This window comes from Wolffia australiana, chromosome 8 (genome assembly GCF_029677425.1).
Source record: "Wolffia australiana isolate 7733 chromosome 8, ASM2967742v1".
Classification (NCBI taxonomy): Eukaryota; Viridiplantae; Streptophyta; class Magnoliopsida; order Alismatales; family Araceae; genus Wolffia; species Wolffia australiana.
The window spans coordinates 10418232-10439370 of NC_135842.1; the positions used below are offsets into that span (position 1 = coordinate 10418232).

Here is a 21139-nt window from a genome sequence, read left to right on the forward strand (position 1 = left end):
GTAGGCGCTCCCTCCGACTGATGAGAAAATTTTAGACGATGAGGCGATGATTTTTCATATAATTGCATCTACTTGCTCTCTACTCTCTTCCTCTCTCTATCTATCCCATGCTCTTCTTGACATGATGTTTTGAAACTTCACTTTTAAGACTTATTATTGCTCATACCATGTCTTTCCCTTATGCCGATTGATAAATCTTTACAATTCTGTAATACGGAGTTCTCTTTGTTCAAATCCAACAGCCTTAAAGTTTGAACCTCCATGAAAAATCATCTTTTCACCCTCCAAATTTTGATCATTGCATACCAGCCACGAATATTAACGAAACCAACCAAAAGAAAATGCATAGCTGCAGCTATTTTATCAGGAGAAGAATCAAACTAAACTTGTCATACGCGGAGAACGTGAGGGAAAATCCATCTCTCTCTCCTCATCCATGGATTTCTCAACATCTGATCTGCTACGCAGAAGCTCCCTCCCCTTTCCCCATAATACCATGTAAAGCCCACCAACGATCAACGCCGAACCCACCACGCTGCACATACTCTTAGCCATCAGAAAATACCATGCAACGGAACTGAACGGAGTCTCACACGCAAGTTTTGTGATATTTCTTCTTTGCATTGTTTTTTTCTCACCTGCCGACGTATATCTTCTCGTCTAGAATAGCCCAGCCAAGAACAGCGACGATAACAAGCAGCAATGGACTAAACATGGAAACGTACAACGGCCCTCTTCGCTGAATACACCAAGACATCAGTCCAAACGCTATTCCTGAGCCAACCACCCCCTGCAAATTCTTCCCGTTTGTTGTTTTAAGTGTTTAAGATTGAAGACTTTGAATGGAAATTGAAGGACTTACCGTGTAGAAGGCTGCTGCGAGACGGATATCCCATCCAACTGCCCAACCGGCGGCCTTCCTCTCCACGGCGGCGCCAACCGCCATGCACTCCACGCTCGCCATCAAGCTCATCAACGCTGTGCTGGTATACGGCGACGCGAAGCTCTCACTCATCTTCGCCTGGCTAAAGAAAATCACATCTTCACTATCGCAAAAGGAAGTGTTTGAGTAAATTTTAAGCAGAGAAGCACCGCTCTAGCTGTAAGCTATCGCAAATTCCAACATGAAAGAGGTAGAGATAGAGGTAGAAATAGAGATCGAGATAGAAAGAGAGATGAAGATCGAGATGGAGACGAAGATATAGAAGATAGAGACAGAGATAGAGATAGATACAGCGTTTATGGAGAAAGAGATGGAGATGAGGGTAGAGAAAGAGATTGTGATAGAGATAGATTTATAAAAGAGAAAGAGATGGAGGTAGAAATATTTATAGAGAGAGAAAGAGATAGAGATAGATATAGCAATAGATAGAGAAAGACATAGAGATAGAAGTATCAATAGAGAGAGAAAGAGATGGAGATGAGGGTGGAGAAAGAGATTGAGATAGAGAGAGATATAGCGTTAATAGAGAAAGAGATGATGGTAGAAATATTGATAAAGAGAGAAAGAGAGAGATAGATGTAGCAATAGATTGAGAAATATATAGTGATAGAAATATCAATAGAGAGAGAGAGAGATAAAAAAACAGACAGAGATAGAGATAGAGATAGGGATTGAGATAGAGATAGAGATAGAGATAGAGATAGCGATAGAGACAGATATAGAGATAGATATAGAGATAGAGATAGCGGTAGAGAGAGAGAGAATAAATATATAAACATGTAAATAAGAGATGTAGTAAACATATGGAGATAAATCTATAGCTTTTAACACAGTGATAGCTCTCAAATTCTAACATGGTATCGGAGCCAAAGTTGCAAATTTTAATTCCAAGAAACATGTTAAGAGTAGAGGTAGCACCCTCTCTAAGCTTTTAGCACATTCATAATCTCTCAAATTCTAAATACATTTTAAGAAGACACGTAGCGCCCTTGCAATAGGTTTTACCATAGAGGTAATCTCTCAAAAAACTAGCCCTGTGTGCAGTGGCCATGCTTTCAGCTGTAGCTTTTAGCAAAGTTTTAAGAAGAACAATGACCTTGTTTAGCACATTTTAAGAAGAGAAGTAGTGACGTTGCAATAAGCTACAACTTTTGTAATAGTTGTAAGAAGAGAAGTAGCTTTTAACATAGAGGTAAGCTCTCAAATTCTACGGAGTGTCGTCGGGGTCAACATCCTGCCTAAAAGTCAAGAAGAGGAGTAACACCCTCGCTTTCATCTATAGCTATTTGCAAAGTTTTAAGAAGAGATACAGAGACCTTGCTGAGCTAGAGCTTTTAACACATTCTAAAGAAGATTAATCCCCTCGCTATTAGCTTTTGGCATAGTTTTAAGAAGACATGTAGTTCAAATTCAAGCAATGCCCTTTAGAAAACTGACCTGGACGATGAACCACACAGCCCAGGAGACGCAGCTGGCGACAACTAACATTGAACCGAGTACCATCTTATCACCGTTGGAAGACGCAGAGGTTACTCCGCCGGTGAGTTCTTCAGCGTAGTGCCAATGGATGCTGGACTGAGGCAGACGGAGAAGCATCCCCTTGTAGAAAGTCATCAGCATAGACCCTCCAACGCAGAGCACCGTTCCCACCACCTTTGCAGATCCTGCCAAGCTTCCAAGCTCCACTGTCTCCATTCTGAACGGGATCGCCATTACGAAAGTGATAGCGGGAAGAGTGTTGCTGAGCGCGCATGCGATTGTTGGAGTGGAGAGCTTGAGACCCACAAAGTACAGCAGCTGGTTCAACGTTGCTCTGAGGAGATTTCAATAAAAGTCGCTAAGGTCGACGCGTTATCGCTGCTATTAAGCTTGCAAATTCTGGGATTTTGTTAAGGCATCAATGTTTTTCTGGGGAGATTTGAATAAAAGTCGCTCAGATGAAGCGTTACAAATGATATTAAGCTTGTAAATTCTGGGATTCTGTTAAGACATTAACGTTGCCCCTGGGGAGATTTCAATAAACGTCGCCAAGATTGAAACGTTATAGCTGCTATTGAGCTTACAATTCCTGGGATTTGGTTTAGACAGTGAGCTCACCCGAATACGGAGCACAAGAAGATTTGGAACAGGATCGTGGCTGTCATCTTCATCCTTGTTTTTCTGAAAGAAGTGGCGGAAACGGCGTTAGGAAGGGAATTTGGAGAGGAAAGAGAGGAGGAGAGATGTGGTTATGGTACCGTTCGTAGAAGAAGGCAAATGGGGCGAGGAAGACAGTGGCAATAACCTGACGGTACGCCACCATCACGAAGGGGTTCATGCCTGTGTCTAATGCCAGCTTAGATACTATGTTCAGCCCCGCAAAACCCACCTGCACCGTTACCATTGCCACCGCCGGCAGGTAATCTCTCTTAACGCCCATCTCTCTCTCTTCTGTATTCCCCGCTCTCTCTCTCTCTCTCTCTCAGTTCTTGCGTCTCTTCTTGGTCTGTATTAAAAGGGTAGGAGGAGGAGAAAAGAGACAAGAGAAAAGGGGGCACAGGTGTTGCCAATTCTCTTCTGGTTCCTCGATAATCTTCCCTGAAGAGAGAGGTGGTGGGTCTTTGCGTGGCAGAGAGATGGCCGGGAAGAGAAGATTGCGACACACGCAGAAGGGAAAGGAAGAGAGGAAGAGGAAGCAGAAGAAACAAAACACTTGACGTTCTGTGGAGGGCTACTCTCACCAGCTTGCAATAACCGAAAGTGCAAGGCAGTCGCTGCTCCCTCGCCACCTCTGCGTCTTCCTTCTCTAAAGAAGATACACGTTTACAACCATCGTTTTCTCTCACTCTCTCTTTCTGTCCCTCTTCCTCTCTCTCTCTCGCCTTCAAACTTTCTCTTTCCATCTCTCTCTCCCCCCTCTCTCTCTCTCTCTCTCTCTCTCTCTCTCTCTCCTTCTCTCTCTTCCGCTCTCTCTCTCTCGACTCCTGTCTCTCCTATCTATCTATCTACATATCTCTTACTCTCTCTCCTTCTCTCTCTCTGTCCTCTTCTCTCTCTATCCATCTCTCATCACTTTATTTCTCTCTGTACTCCCCTCCCCTTTCTATCTATCTATCTCTCATTCTCTCTTCCCGTCTCTCTCTATTTATCTCTCATCTCTTTATCTCTCTCTACCCCTCTCTCTATCTATCTACCTATATCTCCGTCTCTCTATCCCTCTCCCTCCCCTTCTCTCTGTCTATCTCTATCTCTTTATCCCTCTCTCTTATTCTCCTCTCTCTTTTTCTATCAATCTGTTAACCTCTCTCTTACTCTCTCTATCCCTCTCTCTCTCTCCATCTATCTCAATCTCTCTATCCCTCTCCCTCCCCTTCTCTCTGTCTATCTTTATCTCTTTATCCCTCTCTCTTATTCTCCTCTCTCTTATTCTATCAATCTCTTAACCTCTCTCTTACTCCCTCTATCCTCTCTCTCTCTCTCCATCTATCTCACTCTCTCTATTCCTCTCTGTATCTCTGCATATCTATTTCTCTCTCTCTCACTCTATCTCTCATACTCTCTCTCCACCCCTCCATCTCCGTCATTCATCTCAACTATATTCATCCCCTTTTCTATCACACATGATCATTGTATGCGTGTTCATCTAGACGCTTCTGTCCTTGAGCAGTACGTCCTCTCTCTCAACCTTCTCTGTTTTTTCCTTTAACCGTATTCTCTCTCTCTCTCTGTCTCTCTTTCCCATTTGTCTTGGTTCGACGTCTCTCCCAGCGCCTCTCATCTTCGTCCCTTCCTCTTTCAACGACATGCAAACACGTAGGACTTGTCCTACACAAGAACGGCTCCATCTTTTGCAAGCTTGTTATCGGCTAAAGGCTTCGTAACCGTTAACCGCGTCATCATGCAATCTTCTAAATTATCTATCTATTTATCTCTCTATTTACCTGTTTATCTTTGTCCCTGCCTGTCTGTCAATAGATTTAACTATGTCAATATGTTAATATTTATAGTTTTTAGTATCTTGCAAGTGGAAAGCAGGCAGAGGTTTCTTTCCAGCCCTCTAGTTCTACTATCAACCTGTTTTTCTTTCTCTTTGTCTACCCATGTTTGTTTCTTACTACGTTGTGAGTGTAGATCTTATCATTATTTTACTCGAAGTTTATGTTTAGACTTCCCTGTTTGTAGTTCAATGATCCGTTATCTAACTTACTGTTACTTCGATTATATCATTAATAAAAAAATTATGAGTTGATGAAGCTATTTTTCAAAAGCCCCTTAATGATATTTTCCAGTCTGTGATTCTCTTAAAATACATGTATCACAACTCATATTTAAAATCTATGCGTGTAGTAGGAAGACGATTTCAAAGGTTACAGATAGCACTACTAGGGGGTCGGATCAGCAGGTCATAATACAATATTTCGATATTATCATTTCAAATATATTAAGATTCTCAATCCATTGTTCAATAGATTTCCTAATGTATAACTATGTCCCAAGTTTTAAATATAGATGATGTTACTAAGTAAAAATTCTAATAAAAAATTCTACGTCCCAAGTTTTTTGAATATAGGTGATTGTTACTAAGTAATTTAGTGAATTAAAGTAGGAGAAAGCTATGACGAGCAATGTTTTTAAAATGCTCGAAATAATTTAAAGTCTTGTCTGAAGTTTTTTTTTTACTTAAATTTTTTTATTAAAAAATATAGCCACATAAGTATTGTTAACAATTCACATGTCTTCCTTGTCATAAAGGAATAGTTAACCAAAAGGTTTCTTCATCGTGCATTGAAGTATCCTCTATGAAAATATATTTATGCACACACCTATAGGATAACGTAAAATGGGCAAGACAGGATTGCGTTCTCAACTCCACTAATGGGCTCCATGTCTTCCCTATGACCAAATTTGAGCATTTGAGTCGATGCACGCCTTCTTCATCTTCAGATTCTTTTGCATCGTAACATGAAGATTCATTGATTTCATCTTCATCTTCACTTTGTAACCTGCTCGTTTGCCCTCTCAGCTTCTCTTTATCTGCTGGATAACCTCAGGGCATCGACCTTTCCGGTTTCAGGAGATGCAGACTCGACATCCTGATTGATAATAGCTGATCTATTCCAGTCCATGCTCGGCTGGTGCTTAGCATCTCTTTTATGTTTTATTATTTTCCTGATGGGGAAGGTGTTGATGGATATTAAATTCATATTCCCATTTCTTTTGGAATTTAATTAGTGTTTCCTTAGTGAGAATACATTTGGTTGAATATTATGCCTGGAGTACTAACCTGTTGTTTTATCATTACATCAAGGTTTTATTGTCCTTCACAATTAATAATTGTGTAAACAATCTATGTATTTTTTGGGAAATAGGGATTAACCATTCATATGAACTTTTCAAAACAACAAGTCAACCGTGATTTAATAGGTCATTAACACTTGAAAAAAAATCAAATTCTTAATCTTGTAATCAGACTTGATCTCATCTAATACTTTTAACTGTTCAGATCTATATTTATTATAAATGCTAGATTTTTTGGCTAGAGATACTCTTTTATATGTGAAGGGAGAATATTTGTGTGGTGTGTGCAGTCTGGCACACTATTTCGACCCACACATCATGCACTCCTATGAATCAACCTCACCACACTCCACGCAGGCCTCTCAATGGTGCAGTTGTATGGTTTGGTGAGAACTTTTACTAAATAAATAGAAAATAAAAACCCCGCTTTTGACTACCTGAGATTCTGGCATCAAAGCTTCTTATTTTTTCTTCTTATTTTGTTATCTTTTTATTCTTCATTCCTTGTTGATTTCTTCTTCTTCGTTTATTTTCTTCTTTCTCTTCCTTATTTCTTCTCTGCATCTTCTTATTTATTAATATAATATTCTTATTTTATTGTTCTTATTTACCTTATTTCTTGTTATTTTATCTTCTTCTTCTTCTCCTCCTCCTCCTCCTCCTCCCTCTTTTCTCCCACTTCTCTTCTTCTTTTCATGTTCAACTTTTTGTTCCCTATCTCTCTCTATTTTCTTCACAATTTTCCTTCTTTTTTTCTTCTTATTCTCTTTCGCCTTAATGCCTCTTTTCTGATTCTTCTCTTCCCCCTTTTCATTCTCTTTTTTCTCTTATTTTTATTTTGTTTATCTCTTATCCTGCATCTTCCTCATGTATTCTCTTCTTCTCTTCTTCTTTTATTATTTTACCTTTTTATTTCCACTCTATTCTCTTCTTTTTTTCTTTATTTTTTTCTTATATGAGTTTTCTTTTATTCTTCTTCTATTTACCCTTTTATTTGTCTTTTCTTCATATTTTCTTCTTCTCTTACGTTTTTCTCCTTATTTTCTTTATATTTTCTTTACATTTTCCCCTTATTGTATTCCCTCAAATAAATGGTATTGTGTGGTATGCAGTGCAAAAATTCCGGCCCAAAAATTTGACAGCACACCATACAGGGTATGGTGCACTGAAAAATTTTCGACTGGTGCAAATTTGGGCACCATATTGTACAACCATTTCTAGTTGTGGCTTCACACATACCATATATCTTAGGTTCAGAATTCACCTTCATGCACTATATTTCCATGCTTCTACTCCCATCGATATCTAAATTTAGGCCTTATGTGTTGAATACTGTTCATTAGATTGGGTGTTTTCCAGGTGTTTAAAGTGACAATAAGAGAATCTATTAGCATGGATTGGGTGCATATTAAATTTCAGAATAGCTATGTGATTGATAAAATATATATAAAAAAACTACCAATAAAAAATAAAGCCTTTATCGACAACATATCTGAAGGACATATCACCATGGTCTCAATTGGTATTTAAAATAACAATAAATCTTATTTATTTTCACATTAGATTCTTTTAAACAGGTAGTCTATAGAGGATAAATTGCATGCATGATCTTTCACAATTCAATTCCTGATATATCTCCCTTATTTATATGAAAAATGATTTGATCCATACCTTATGTAATAGGTTAAACTTTTTTCGATAAAAATACAAAGGTGCTATTTTATCTTAAATCATTAAATTATAAAATAAATTACTAAAGTTTACTATTTTCATAATTGTATCAAATAACTGTTTTAGATTTATTTACATTGATCTTAGTCACATTCTATTTAATAATTTAAAATTATTCATTTGATGATTTTTAATGCCATACAAATATTTCCATGATCAATTCAAATGATCCATCTTGAAGGTCATCAGTTCAAGAAAATGGGCACTGAACGGATAAACATGGCATTGATAAACATGAACTGTAACTTTATGGCAAGCGCATATTTAATAAAGTTCACCTGATTGTATTTAAAAATTTTATTATATCCGTACAATTAGGGCATACTTTCAATTTAACAGGAAATTACATGCTTGTGGCCTTTCATTTGGTCTTTAAATGGATTCATCAATGTCACCAATAACCATTTAATTAAAAGTATCATAATAATAAATAAATAAGTGAATAAGTAAACTTAAGGGTGTTAATAGGTTGTCATAATTTATTTTTCTCCAATCCAATAACATATTTTATTTAATCTCACTCAAGGGTGAATAGTAGAGATCAAGCTTCTGTCCACAAGGAATGGGATTTTTGGAGTATATATTATGGTATACTTGGAATAAAGGGAGGTGATATATTAAGATAATAGTAATAGTATGGGACATTATTAGTAATAGAGAGACTATAGGTAAGACACATGGGAAGAGATACATATGGGGATATGTATAATATAGGGAAATGGTTATACATAGGAAAGGATATTAAGATAGTGAAAGGAAATTTGAAAAGGAAGAAGATGAAGAGCGTACACAAGGTGTAATATACAAATGCTAAAATGAGAGATAGTATTTTCTATAATTTTATCCTTCTATTTTATTGTTTTATTGAATTATGAACTGAACATTGGCCATATGAGGTGGAATTACAGCCCAAGGATATGAGTAACTTTTACGAGTTCTATTTAACTGAAACTACAAATTAAATATGGGAAAATACTCCAAAATTGTAAGTATTTCCAAGCTATTAGAATTACATAAAAAATGAGAAGTAAAAAAACCGAGATTTCATGCATGAGAAATTAATCAATATAAATTTAAAATCATGTTGAGTCTAAAACGTTCATAAAACTAGTAAATTGTTCTTCGATTCATGCTGAAATTTTGTTGCAACAAAATACCGCCTACCTAAACATTTTGTCCCTTGGAAATGATAGAATATGGCCTGAATATCTACAAGTAGTTCAGTTACATTTTGAATTGAGAGCTTGGGAGAAATTAAATCTCACCTGGAGTGTTGGCACAATATTCATGAAGTAAAGCCTAGTGTCTTTGGAATTCGAAGCATCAAGGTATTCCCCCCAATATCTATTTCAATTCACTTAAGATCTCCAAACAAGCATCTCAATTTTCATAGTACTTAAATAAATTTTATATCCATACATTTAGGAGCAAATGATTTGTCTCAGTTCAAGTAACAATCACTCACCACCTTCCACAACTAGGGAAAATGCTCAGTGTAGAGACATAACCACTCTTTTTAGATAATGAATATACATAATGTTAGTTTAGGTGGCCAAGAAATAACCTAAGAGGGGGGGTGAATTAGGTTCTCTATTTGTATTTTAATTAGCCTAGGATTTTTCTACTTAAGAAATGAGGTACGGAATCTGGTTCTTTTGGGGTTATAGTTGATGGTTATTTGCCTATTCCATCTCTACTACATATGGGAAATGGGAGACAGTTCTTTTTTTTAGACAGATTAGGCTAATCCATAATGCTGTTCGGGGGTATCCATCCCGAGGTGATGATTCGCCCTAACCAAGTTCGTGTGAATGCCCCCAAGCAAATCACTTGGAAATAGGGCTGAACAAGGATACCAAGAAAAAAGAAATTTTCTTTTTTCTTTGGATAAAATTCTGAATTCTTCTTATGCCCCCCAAATCCTTAACCTGAGTGATCATAAAGATCTAACAATAACAGTATATCTCTGAATAATGTATTCTCCTCAACAACACTTAGTATTGATGGCTACTCAAAATAGTATTCAAGACAATGATCAATTTTAAGTATTTCAAGAAGAAAACTGATGGAGCGCGCTCAAGCGTCATCGCCAACACGTCGTCAAAGCCGTCTTCGTCAACATCAGCATCACCTTCGGTCTGTATCCAGCCCGACCGGCACGCCAAAGTGTCCATGAAGATGCCCGGGTTTAAATACCCCGAGTAGAGCACGTCTGTGCTCGTATCTTCGTGTCTTCATTATCTGTTTCAGCCGTCTTGATTTCTGTTTTCAGGTATTCGTCTCATTTTAAGTTCCCGTCGTCTTGTCCATTGTTTCTTATTTGTGTTGTAAATGAAGGGGGAGATCCTTATTGGACTCTCCTTTCTGAACTCCATGTAAGGGCCCATCATGGCCCTATAAAAGGCCATGATGGGACCACGTTCAGTCTTAGATCTTGAAGTTTGCTTTTGCAGTTATTTTCGTCCAGGTCTCACCCCAAGAAGAAGGAGAGGAAGAGGAAGAAAAGGAAAGGAGGAAGAAGAAGAGGAGGAGGAGACGAGAAAGAAGAAAGAAGTGAAAGCCAGGGTAGACGGACTGGGAAGGAATCACTGCCGTCTAAGCTTCCTTCCCTTGGCCCTCCCTGAAATCGTCAAGACGCCGTCGCTTCCGAAAGAGTTGCCTCAGCCAGGTCTCTCGAACGGAGTTTGCGCCGCCAGTGCAACTGTGCCAGATCCGCCGAATACCGCCGGTTCGCGTCGTGCTCACGTGAATCACCAGCAACAACTCGACCACACCATCATATGGTGCCAGGTCGTCGTGGCCACCTGCACCGCCGTGGACAAATTCCCTCTGTGGAACACTGATCCAGCCAATGGTCGGTTGATCCGCGCCCCCGAACGGGTGCAACCGGACATTGGATCTCTGCACCACCGCGGATAAGCCTCTCTCCGCAGGTCATTGAACCCCTCCTGCGGCTGTCCGATCGTTCTGCAGTACGGGAGTCAACCTGGGGTGAGACCCCGCACCGCCGCGGTCAGAAGTCACTCTGCGAGTCGTGGAACACACTTGCTATCGGTCAACCCGGGCCCTTGAACTGGTGTTCCCGATCGATTGCTCTCGCACCGCAGGGGACAGCATTTTCTTCTGCGGGTTGTTGACTTCTGCCAGCGACTAGTTGACCATGCCTGCGAAAAGTGGGCGTTGGTGACTCCCAGCGGATTGTTCATTCGTGTGGCTAGTCCTTTATATTCTGTTGGGGATTATTGACCCGCCGTCAAAGAGCCTCCCCTCAATCGAGTAGTGATCGTGTTGGTTCTTCAATGTGCCAAGCTCTACCGGCGAGCCCTCAACCGACCTCGGTGTCGTGAAACTGCTCGAGTCCTCTCCCGATTGATGGCTGCCAGCCTCCAAGCCACCGCCAAATGAGTCATTGTCGGCCATTGGGACATCACGCCGTCGGTCGACACCTCCGCCATCGACTCTCACTCTTGACGCCTCACCTCCAAACCGCTCCAATTGCTCCTGCACTCCATTGCCAGTCAAGCTACGTCGATCCCTCTTCGGCCCCTCCCCGTCGCAACTCATACCGGTTCGTGTAACGACGAAGACATCGACGACGAACGCCGCCATTGACGAGGTATGCCATTCCCCTTGATCATCGGTTTAATTACGTCTTCTAGTACACTTTTTGACTGTACTCCACCCTGCCGGGTCAGTATTGGTGAGAGAAAATTCTCGAGAAGCTACGAAATTGAGTGTCTTCCTTGGTACGGGCCGAGTCTGTCCATTACAAACGAGCCCCTACGGAAGTGTTCTGTTTGGCGCCATAGTCGTCGTCGTCGCTCCAACGAGGGTCAGAAGGTCGCCGTCACCGTCACTGTCACTGGCTGTCGCCTCGGAGCTCGGTGAATTTCCACTCGTCAGCCCTACACGTACTCATCACCTAGGAAACTCGCATCATGTAGTTACATTCACTTAGCAATTTTACCCATCAGACGACGCCATCGACGACGTCCGACATCAAAAACTTTTATGTCAAAATTTTATTAATTCAGAGATAAATATAACTATGACTTCCCTTCAGTAATACCTCCTTGTTTGTGGTCGCTCTTTCTTCAGTCCTCTTCTTCTCCACATTTTTCTTTGGATAAAATTCTCAATTGGTGTTTGACCTTTGATGCTTAAACCTACAATATCTTTTTCAATCCTGCCCCAAATGCAATGATTCCATCTGTAATGGTTTTGTAACACAATTTTTCACAATTGTTATCCCACACAAATCAGAGAAATCTCTAGAGATCAATCTTTGAAGCTCCTTTGTTTACCGCTTGATTCATCCGTGTCCAACTTCAAACCCCTGTAACTCTTTTTAAACTCAACCAAATGATGCGATTCAATTTTTTGGTTTTGTATGGATGTTAGAAACAATTCATATGTTGAAAAAAAGCTCAAAATAAGTATAAAAAAATATGCTAAAAATTATAAACTTATCACAGGGTCCAGGATGTGAGAAGTTTGGATTCCAGCCTTCTTTTCTTTGAATCTTGAAATTCCCTACATCCAAAATCACGATTCCAAGTTCTATGGACTTGGATTGATGTTAGCAACAAATGATTTCTTCAAGAAATGCTCAAAAACTTCTTGAAAATTGATCTAGGACTTGAGAGATCTATCTAGCTTTGGACTGCGATTTTCAAAAGGCAAGGAGAAAGGAGTTTGAAATTAGGGCTCAGAACTGCATATAAGGACTTGGAAATCTGAAAGGTCATAATGGTAATCTTTCAAAATTTCAAAGGTCATATTCATTGATTATGATTAAGCAATATAAAATAATAATCACTTTAAATTTAATTTTTTATATTTACAATTTTGCCATCAATTCAAAATAGATTTCAAGAGTTAAGAGCAAAAACTAGCCATTATGCCAAGGACTTGAGATTTAAAATAATATTAAACTTCTAGATATGTTTACCACAACATTTAAAAAAAGATATCACCATTGGATAATAGTATCTTGATGTAATTAATTTTCAGTAGATTATCAATAAATTCAGCTTTAAATACTCGAAGGTAGTAACTAAGACTTTGAACAAGTTATACAACAAATCAAATGAAGACAAATTTACACAAATACCTGAACAGTTGTAAAAACTATGTTTATCTTCATGTCATAAAATTATAAGTTCTAAATACACGGTTTGACTTGTTCAGTGTATGGTCAAACTAAGTAACTTTTAAATATATCTTAGGCTCTCTTTTTATCTTCACATACAATCAATACACTACTTGATTGAGGGACTATTGTGATTTGATCACAACCCATATTGAGGCATGCATCACTTTCAACATTCATCAAAACACACATCAAAGCAGTGTGCTAAAAATATCCTTAAAGCTTAATCTTCACATACGACGGCTAAGATACCTGAGTGGCAGCATATTTTTTGAAGTTCTTGAACAATGTCTACACATAAGCTTTGGTCTTATTGAGAATGGCTTTGGATTTATTGTAATTGGATTTTATCTAATTCAGGAATGGTGTAATTTGTCATTGAAATTAATATTTTCCAAGTTTTTTTGGTATTTTGATGGAATTTTCTTATATGATAATATTTTTATAAATACTTTTAGAATATTTCAATATTTAAAGGAATTTTTCAGACTTTTTCTAGTCTTCCCAAAATTTTGTGCCATATGGGCAGTGCACCATATAATCAACATGTCTAAGTTTGTTCCAACTTCAAACGAAGATGTCTAATGATCAAAATGAAGTTTCAAGATAACATTTTGAATTTAGTTTAATATTTCTCAATATGAACTATAATGTCACTTCTCTATCCCTCAACCACCATGGATATTTGAATACACACGCCATCCTTATAAAAAGGCATCGTTGAAGGTTTTTCATTTGAGATGTCTTTTGGGTCTGTTCTTGCATTCCATAGCGAAGAATTTAAGGAGCACCATTCATATCAGGACTGATGAAGAGGAAGCACCAATCAACCTGTTGGGCAAGTGACGAAAAGGTTAGTGTGATCTTGATCTTTTTTGACTAACATAGGTCCTCTTTACCTCATTTGTCATCATGAATAACCTATGTTTTTTACAACTCCCCATTTTTTTTCCATCCACTTAGTGTCTAAGGCAAGGTGGCCCTTTTTTACCCACCTCATTTATGTTGTTTGAAGAGGTTATTAGTTGATCCCTTTCCTAAGTGATAACTTTAGGCCTCGTTTAACCATACTACTTGAACAAGGATTGTTCAATTATATCTCACTATTTTTCTGCTGATGATGCCGTAATCTTCCTAAATGGATATTCAGGTCCTGATGTGTACCATTTCTAAGTATTTGTGGGCCTCCGGCCAGTCAGTTACAGCCATGAAGAGTAGGTTTATGTCAGTACTCTCTGCTACCTTAAAACACTTGATGAGGTAACCTTGAGGACACCTATACTTAGACAACAATGGATAGACCACCTATCTTAGCCCCACTTGACATCACTATTATAATGCTCTACTCAAAAAGTTGAGAAAGAAATAACCAGTATATATTCTTAGAAATGACGTTCTAGGCTTTGAGAAAGTTGATCTACAATTGTCGAAGACTCTTCACATGAAGTTTTTAATTGAATTTGGTCACCTGGGCACATAAAAACATAACCATCCTCGATTTGCCTTTATATTGCTTGTATTGAGCCTACTTAAAACTTTTTTGTGTAAGTTAAGTTTACTTATGTTGATATATCCTTTCTTATTACCTTGTTTGGTGGTAAATCCATGGCAGCCAAATGGGTCTAAAATGTAGATCCATGCCACAAAAGATCAAAGGGATTAGGTTTTACCTGAGCATTTGAAGTAGATAAGAAATTAAAAGCATAGGCATGTCAAATCTTCATAATTGAATTATCATAGGTATTTGACACCAACTATTCTTGTTGATTGCTTAATTATCTTTAGAAAGCCATAAATATAGTAAATGATACTCCTAAACACTAAATGTGTAGATGTTATGAAAAACTAGAGTGTAGTCATGATCAAGCAAGTGAAAACTAGAGTGTAGGATGAAGGAAGACATGAAGCGGTGACGGTGGGAAGAGATGAGAATTAATTATAAGAAGTATCTGATTTAGGGTTTATTAACTTAGAGTTTAGTAAGACATAAGAAGCTCTAAAGGTGAGACACAGTAGAAGCGATGGGTGAAACATAGTGGAAATAGGAATAGAGTAATGGATAAAATGGAGGAAGTCAGTGACTTAAGCTTTCTTAAATAAATAGAGAAGGAACACGTGATGAGATCATGATAGCATAGGTGATACATGAAGTGATGGAAGAAGACGATAAATGGTGATGATGATGGATGTTGATGGATATGGTTGATCTACATAAATGTTTTGAAGAATGACCAATGTAAGACAAGAGACTAACCTTAGATCCCTATATTCCGCGGGGGATGTAAGCATCTTCCAAATGTAGATCAACCTCCCCAGTTCGCTTTTGATCCCCCTCCAAACACTCGGAACACTAAGAACACATTTGATAGAACTTCAAAGTGTCACTTTCTTTCAATCTGTCTCTCTAGGAGGAAGTGACCTTAAAGATAGTTTTATTTAAAAAATGTGAGGCTCTATTTATAGATCCAACCGTATGAATGGAAAGAGGCGGGAAAAGGAAGCTTCACTAAAAATTTAAGCCCGGTGCTCATTTTGGATCGTCAGATATCACGATTTGAATTTGGATCATTCTTAGCCCTCTGATTTTCTATCCTCCGCTTTAGAAAAAAGTCAAAGAGGCATTAAATAATTCCAAAAATTAATTCATAAAAATGTTTGAAATATCTTTTTGAAATTTAAAAATTATACATATTCGAATATAATGCCAAAAAATTCAGAAAATAATATTCTCACTAAAAAATTATTTTCTTTCAGAATTTGATGTCATAAAAATCATTAAAAATACTTCAAAATTCATAAAGTTCAAAATATCATTCTAAAAATGAATTTAGTCATTTTAGGCTTGATAACACACATGTATAATCAGTTTAATGCAAATATACGTATAAATATAATCATACTTAGCTACTAAAATGTGCATTGTCATGGCCATACAGGAATAGTCTCTCTCTCTTTCTCTCTCTCTCTCTCTCTCTCTCTCTCTCTCTCTCTCCCCCTTTATCTCTCTACATGTTTTTAAAACATATCAAATATATAAACATCTAGGAGAGATCATATGCCTCTTACCGAATCTTAGAAAACAGATTTAAAGTATATAATCATTGTAACGCATGCATGAACCCTCACAATCAAATGGCAGTTATCTCTCCAGACTTAAGAAAACCATGTCTATGTATGTACTCCTCTACTTATGCCTTCCTCGTGAGGAAATGTCATTTATCTCTCCAAAATTTCAAAAACACATATAAAGATAAAGTATACAGTCAGGATCCTCTACATAATATATATCTATCTACTTATGCCTGTCCTCATGAGCAAATGTCATATATCTCTCCAAAATTTTGAAACACATATAAAATATACAGTCAGAATACTCTGGATCATATATCTCTCCCTCTTCTTATGCCTGTCCTCATGAGCAAATGTCATATATCTCTCCAAAATTTTGAAGCCACATATAAACTATACAGTCAGAATCCTCCGCATGATGTATCTCTCTCTCCTAATCCTAGAGAACACTAGACAAGTACACAAACATCTATAAATATGACTATGATCATGACTGTTACATTGTTTGGGATTATCTTCTTCAAGAGGATCTTCCATGGCGGCTCTATCGAGCCGATTCCACGTTCAATCCGTCCGCTGACGACCAGATCAGCCCCATTCTGTCGATCAATTTCATCTTTGGTCAATGAATTCGAGTTCTTCGGAAGATCTTGAGGGCGGCATTGCCCCCGCCATCAACGAAGAAGCCTCAGATCTCGCGAAGAAGAAGCCACAGCCGAAGAAGAAGGCGTTCCCGAAGCCGCCTCGGCCGCCTTTGAAACCGCGCTTGGATGTTGTTGATCAGAGATTGGTCCAAGCGATGGCGGAATCTGAGAGGATCAAGTGGGAGAGATTAGAGCGGATGAAGGCCTCGAAAATGGGGAAGAAATCTTGGCCTTGGTCCTCGGATTCCAGTACTCTCTGCGCGCTGTTCGTTTCCGTCTTCTTCTGCATGATTATCATCTATTCTTCCGCGTTTTCTTGAAGAAGTTTCCCTAATCTTTCGATTTCTTTTGGTGCGGGTGTCAATCTCTAGCCCAGTTTAAAGATTCCCCGGATTTCGCGCAAAATGTCGAAAAAATTTAACGAAAATTAGATCATTCGAATCCTCAGGAATTACCATTTTATACTCATGATATGAACTCGAGAATCAATTTATAGTGAATTCTAAATCCTGGTAAAGCTGGGTTCACTGCGATTGATTGTGTGTTTTCTTGAAAAATCTTGTAAGATATTTCATTGTGTGCATAGCATCGTCGATTTTTCATCTATTAGGGCCATCGAGATCTGTTCTAAAAAATGGGTTGAAAATCTCAGCCGGGTAATTTCTTGCAATCTCTCTGAAGCGTTAGAACACTAGAAAGAATTTGAAAATCTTGTAAATATATCATTGTGTGCATACCATCGTCGATTTTTCATCTATAGGGCCATAAAGATCTGTTCTCAAAAATGGGTTGAAAATCTCAGCCGGGTAATTTCTTGCAATCTCTCTGAAGCGTTAGAACACTAGAAAGAATTTGAAAATCTTGTAAATATATCATTGTGTGCATACCATCGTCGATTTTTCATCTATAGGGCCATAAAGATCTGTTCTCAAAAATGGGTTGAAAATCTCAGCCGGGTAATTTCTTGCAATCTCTCTGAAGCGTTAGAACACTAGAAAGAACTTGAAAATCTTGTAAATATATCATTGTGTGCATACCATCGTCGATTTTTCATCTATAGGGCCATAAAGATCTGTTCTCAAAAATGGGTTGAAAATCTCAGCCGGGTAATTTCTTGCAATCTCTCTGAAGCGTTAGAACACTAGAAAGAACTTGAAAATCTTGTAAATATATCATTGTGTGCATACCATCGTCGATTTTTCATCTATAGGGCCATAAAGATCTGTTCTCAAAAATAGGTTGAAAATCTCAGCCGGGTAATTTCTTGCAATCTCTCTGAAGCGTTAGAACACTAGAAAGAACTTGAAAGAATTGGTATGAGACTGGAGAAGGATGCCTGTAGATAGAGTGGGTTCCTTCTGTTGAGCGAGGCAGAATTAAGATTGCTTCCAGTATATACATTAATTTAGCTGGGAACTCCAACTTTGTGATATTAAAACATATCAAATATATAAACATTTGGAACACTAGAAACAACTTTGTGATGTGATATAACAACTTTATGATAAGTATGGCTCTGGAGTGTGATCCATCTGCACTTGTAACTCAATTTCCGAACCAGTAATGATATTCCAAATGACCATGATGCATTCAGACACATTATCATGGAGACGCGAGAATGGGAATGGTTGGGAGGATGTGGAAGGATCGCCGATGAACTGTCGTTGCTCGGCAGGGGGGAGCAGAAGAGAGAGTACCAGAGGGACTCACAAGTGATCTTCTTCCTGCCCTACCTCCAAGGAGGAAAGGTGATGCAGGATGACTAGATGTGACAGAGCTAGGTGATGACGGAAACTGGATACTGGACGACTAGGGACGACGGGATAAAACAGACCACAAATCACACGATCGAATTCGAAAACTAAATCCGGTGAAAATATTGATGGTGCAGCCCCTCACCTCGTCGAGGACGGGAGTACTGTCTTACAACCTCCGTAGTGATGCAAAGCACCAAAATCAATAACTTCGAACGGGCGATCGCTAGAAGATTCAAAGGCCTATTCAATCTATTCGCTTGAAGATTCAAAGTTCAAATCTAATCCGAAGGCAGTGGATGAACACTTGAAGAATACTGGATGAAGAACACGACACCAAAGAGTGTAGAAGGACCTCGACACTCAATAGTGCGTGAAGAGGCTGGGGGGAATTCTCGACGCGTCGTTGGCGGGATGAATGACGTGCGCTTCGACAGGGTGTCGCGGATCCAATTGCGAGGGCGTCTGGGGGCACGACGGGCATGGGCTGGTGGCCTAGGACTCTGCAGGCACGGGCGGACGGGGCGCGACAGGTGCCTGCGCGGGGTGGACGTATGTGCGGGCGGGCACTTGCGCGGGGCGGACTCCTGTGTAGGCGGGCGGTCTGTGCGGGCAGGTGCCTGCATGGGGCGGGCGCCTATGCAAACGGGCGCCTGCGCGGGGCGGACGCTTGTGCGGGCGGGCGGCCTGGCGGGCGGGCGCCTGCACAGGGCAGACGCATTTGCAGGCGGCGCTTGTGCGGGGCGGCCTGGCGCGGGGCAGCGGCCTAGGGCACGGGGTTGCCTGGGCGTGGGGCAACAATCAAGGGCGCAGGCGGCCAAGGAACAGGGGCTCGGAAGCTGGAGCGCTGGGCGCGGGTGGCCGAGGCGCAGGGCGGTGGCCAAGGGTGCAGTGCGCGGCGGCGATCAGCAACGGCGGCGACTGGAACAGGATGGGGAGGATGGGGCGAGTCTTCCGAGAAGAAAAACTTCAATTCTTGAAATAAACTCGCTAAGTGTTCTTTTGCAACATTGGCCTACATATAGGCCTTGGAGGAAAGAGAAAATAAGAAATAAAATAACAGTCAAGGACGAGGCGATGTGTCGACTCGTCACATCACGAATGGTTCTGCAGTTGTCGTTGGCGACGTGTCATGACGCGGGATATGTCATGCGTAAGTGGAGGCATATCTGTCGTCGGTGGGTTGATGTGGTCATCATCATGGCGGTTCTTCAGTTGACGTTAATGACGAGTTAGGATGCGAGGCGTCTCGGATGACGGTGGCGGCGTGTCCGAAGATCGTGCGTTGACGTCATCGCCACCAAAAGGCTTAAGTAGGCCAAAGCGGGGTGGGTCTTTTCCGGGCATAGATGCGCTGGTAGATCTTATCACTCTGTTTGTAATTCATTCATATTAGCATAAGCGTTAGTTTAACCATGGTCTTTCTAAGTGACTAATCATCATCGATTTTTGTTGTTTTGCTTTTCTGATGCATGCATCTATTTACTGAGTTTATTACCTAGAAAATCTGGAGAAGTCTTTTTTGGGATTCTTGTTGTTATTGATAGAATGATCTTAAAGCTGGAAGCATACCTGAATCCATCAAATTAGATGGATGGAGAGTGGATCTTCAAGACTGTTACAGTACAGAGTAGTTCCTCTTGAGTGGATGGGGGCTCGAGGGTATCACAGCCTCTTAAATAGACCCCAGAAGGGGCTTGTCATATTATAAAACTACCTTTTAATGTTTGTAACTGACCCAGGTCTACGCATTTTTTGCCGTACTCCTTTGAATGATGCTTTAATCCCAGTCTTTATAATATCAGTTTGTAATAACCATTGATGTATCATTATAAATGTGTTAGCTCAAATATGAAAGCCAACAATTTCCCACTTGGGAAACACGACCATTCAAACAACTGTACATCAGAACCTTATGAGCTCAAATTTGGTTATCATAACACAATGCTTATTTCACGATCTCGACCATCATCAATTAAACATAAGACTATGATATTCTTCTCTACAATTTTTATGCATCTCAGACAAAACAATCATGTAGATTCTTTTGAGAAATGACATAGATCATGTATGTGTAGCATGGAAATTTCATTTTGATCTGGTGATGCTTTATGGAGATCCACATTCAAAATGGTTAAAGAAAGATAATCGTTATTTCTGTATAAAAAGTTCCATGTCCAGAATCATGAGCATCCAATACAAACTCCCTCAAGAATTCACAATTCTTCCAAATGAAAATCATTTATATGAGCAGTATGTTCTAAAACCACCGTAGACAGTAAACCTTTGGAAAGCTGATATGCAATCATAGAGTTTGTCCCAATAAACTCTGTAGGCATCTGTCCACTTTGAATTCTCTCATTTATAAACAGGTTCTTGATGTCTATATGCTTACACCTGGTCAAGATCTTGATGTTTGTTGTTATTATAAAATAACACAACTGATATATCTTGAGGGGTTTTTCAAAACCACCGAGATTATGAAATTCTGTGACAATTTTTTCAGAAATAATCCTTAATTAGATGCCCCATATATTGCAACATATTAAACTGCTGCCATGGTGGATGA

The 21139-nt window shown here is 39.4% G+C and overlaps 1 protein-coding gene across 1 annotated transcript; it reads right to left on the reverse strand.

Annotated features, from left to right (window-relative positions):
• Window positions 1-375: 375 nt before the first annotated feature.
• On the reverse strand, window positions 376-3362 carry UMAMIT25 (nodulin MtN21 /EamA-like transporter family protein). Its single transcript, XM_078580239.1, has 6 exons — window positions 3181-3362; window positions 3041-3103; window positions 2381-2756; window positions 863-1021; window positions 639-790; window positions 376-535 (listed from the first exon to the last, which is right to left on the reverse strand). The coding sequence occupies exons 1-6, from the start codon at window positions 3360-3362 to the stop codon at window positions 376-378; spliced, it is 1092 nt and encodes a 363-aa protein (XP_078436365.1).
• Window positions 3363-21139: the final 17777 nt, after the last annotated feature.

Coding starts and splice junctions, on each gene's coding strand:
- UMAMIT25 (XM_078580239.1), bottom strand. CDS start 3,362: ATGGGCGTTAAGAGAGATTACCTGCCGGCGGTGGCAATGGTAACGGTG. Junction 3,104..3,180: donor TTTGCCTTCTTCTACGAACG/GTACCATAACCA, acceptor CACTTCTTTCAG/AAAAACAAGGATGAAGATGA. Junction 1,022..2,380: donor CTGTGTGGTTCATCGTCCAG/GTCAGTTTTCTA, acceptor TTCTTTAGCCAG/GCGAAGATGAGTGAGAGCTT.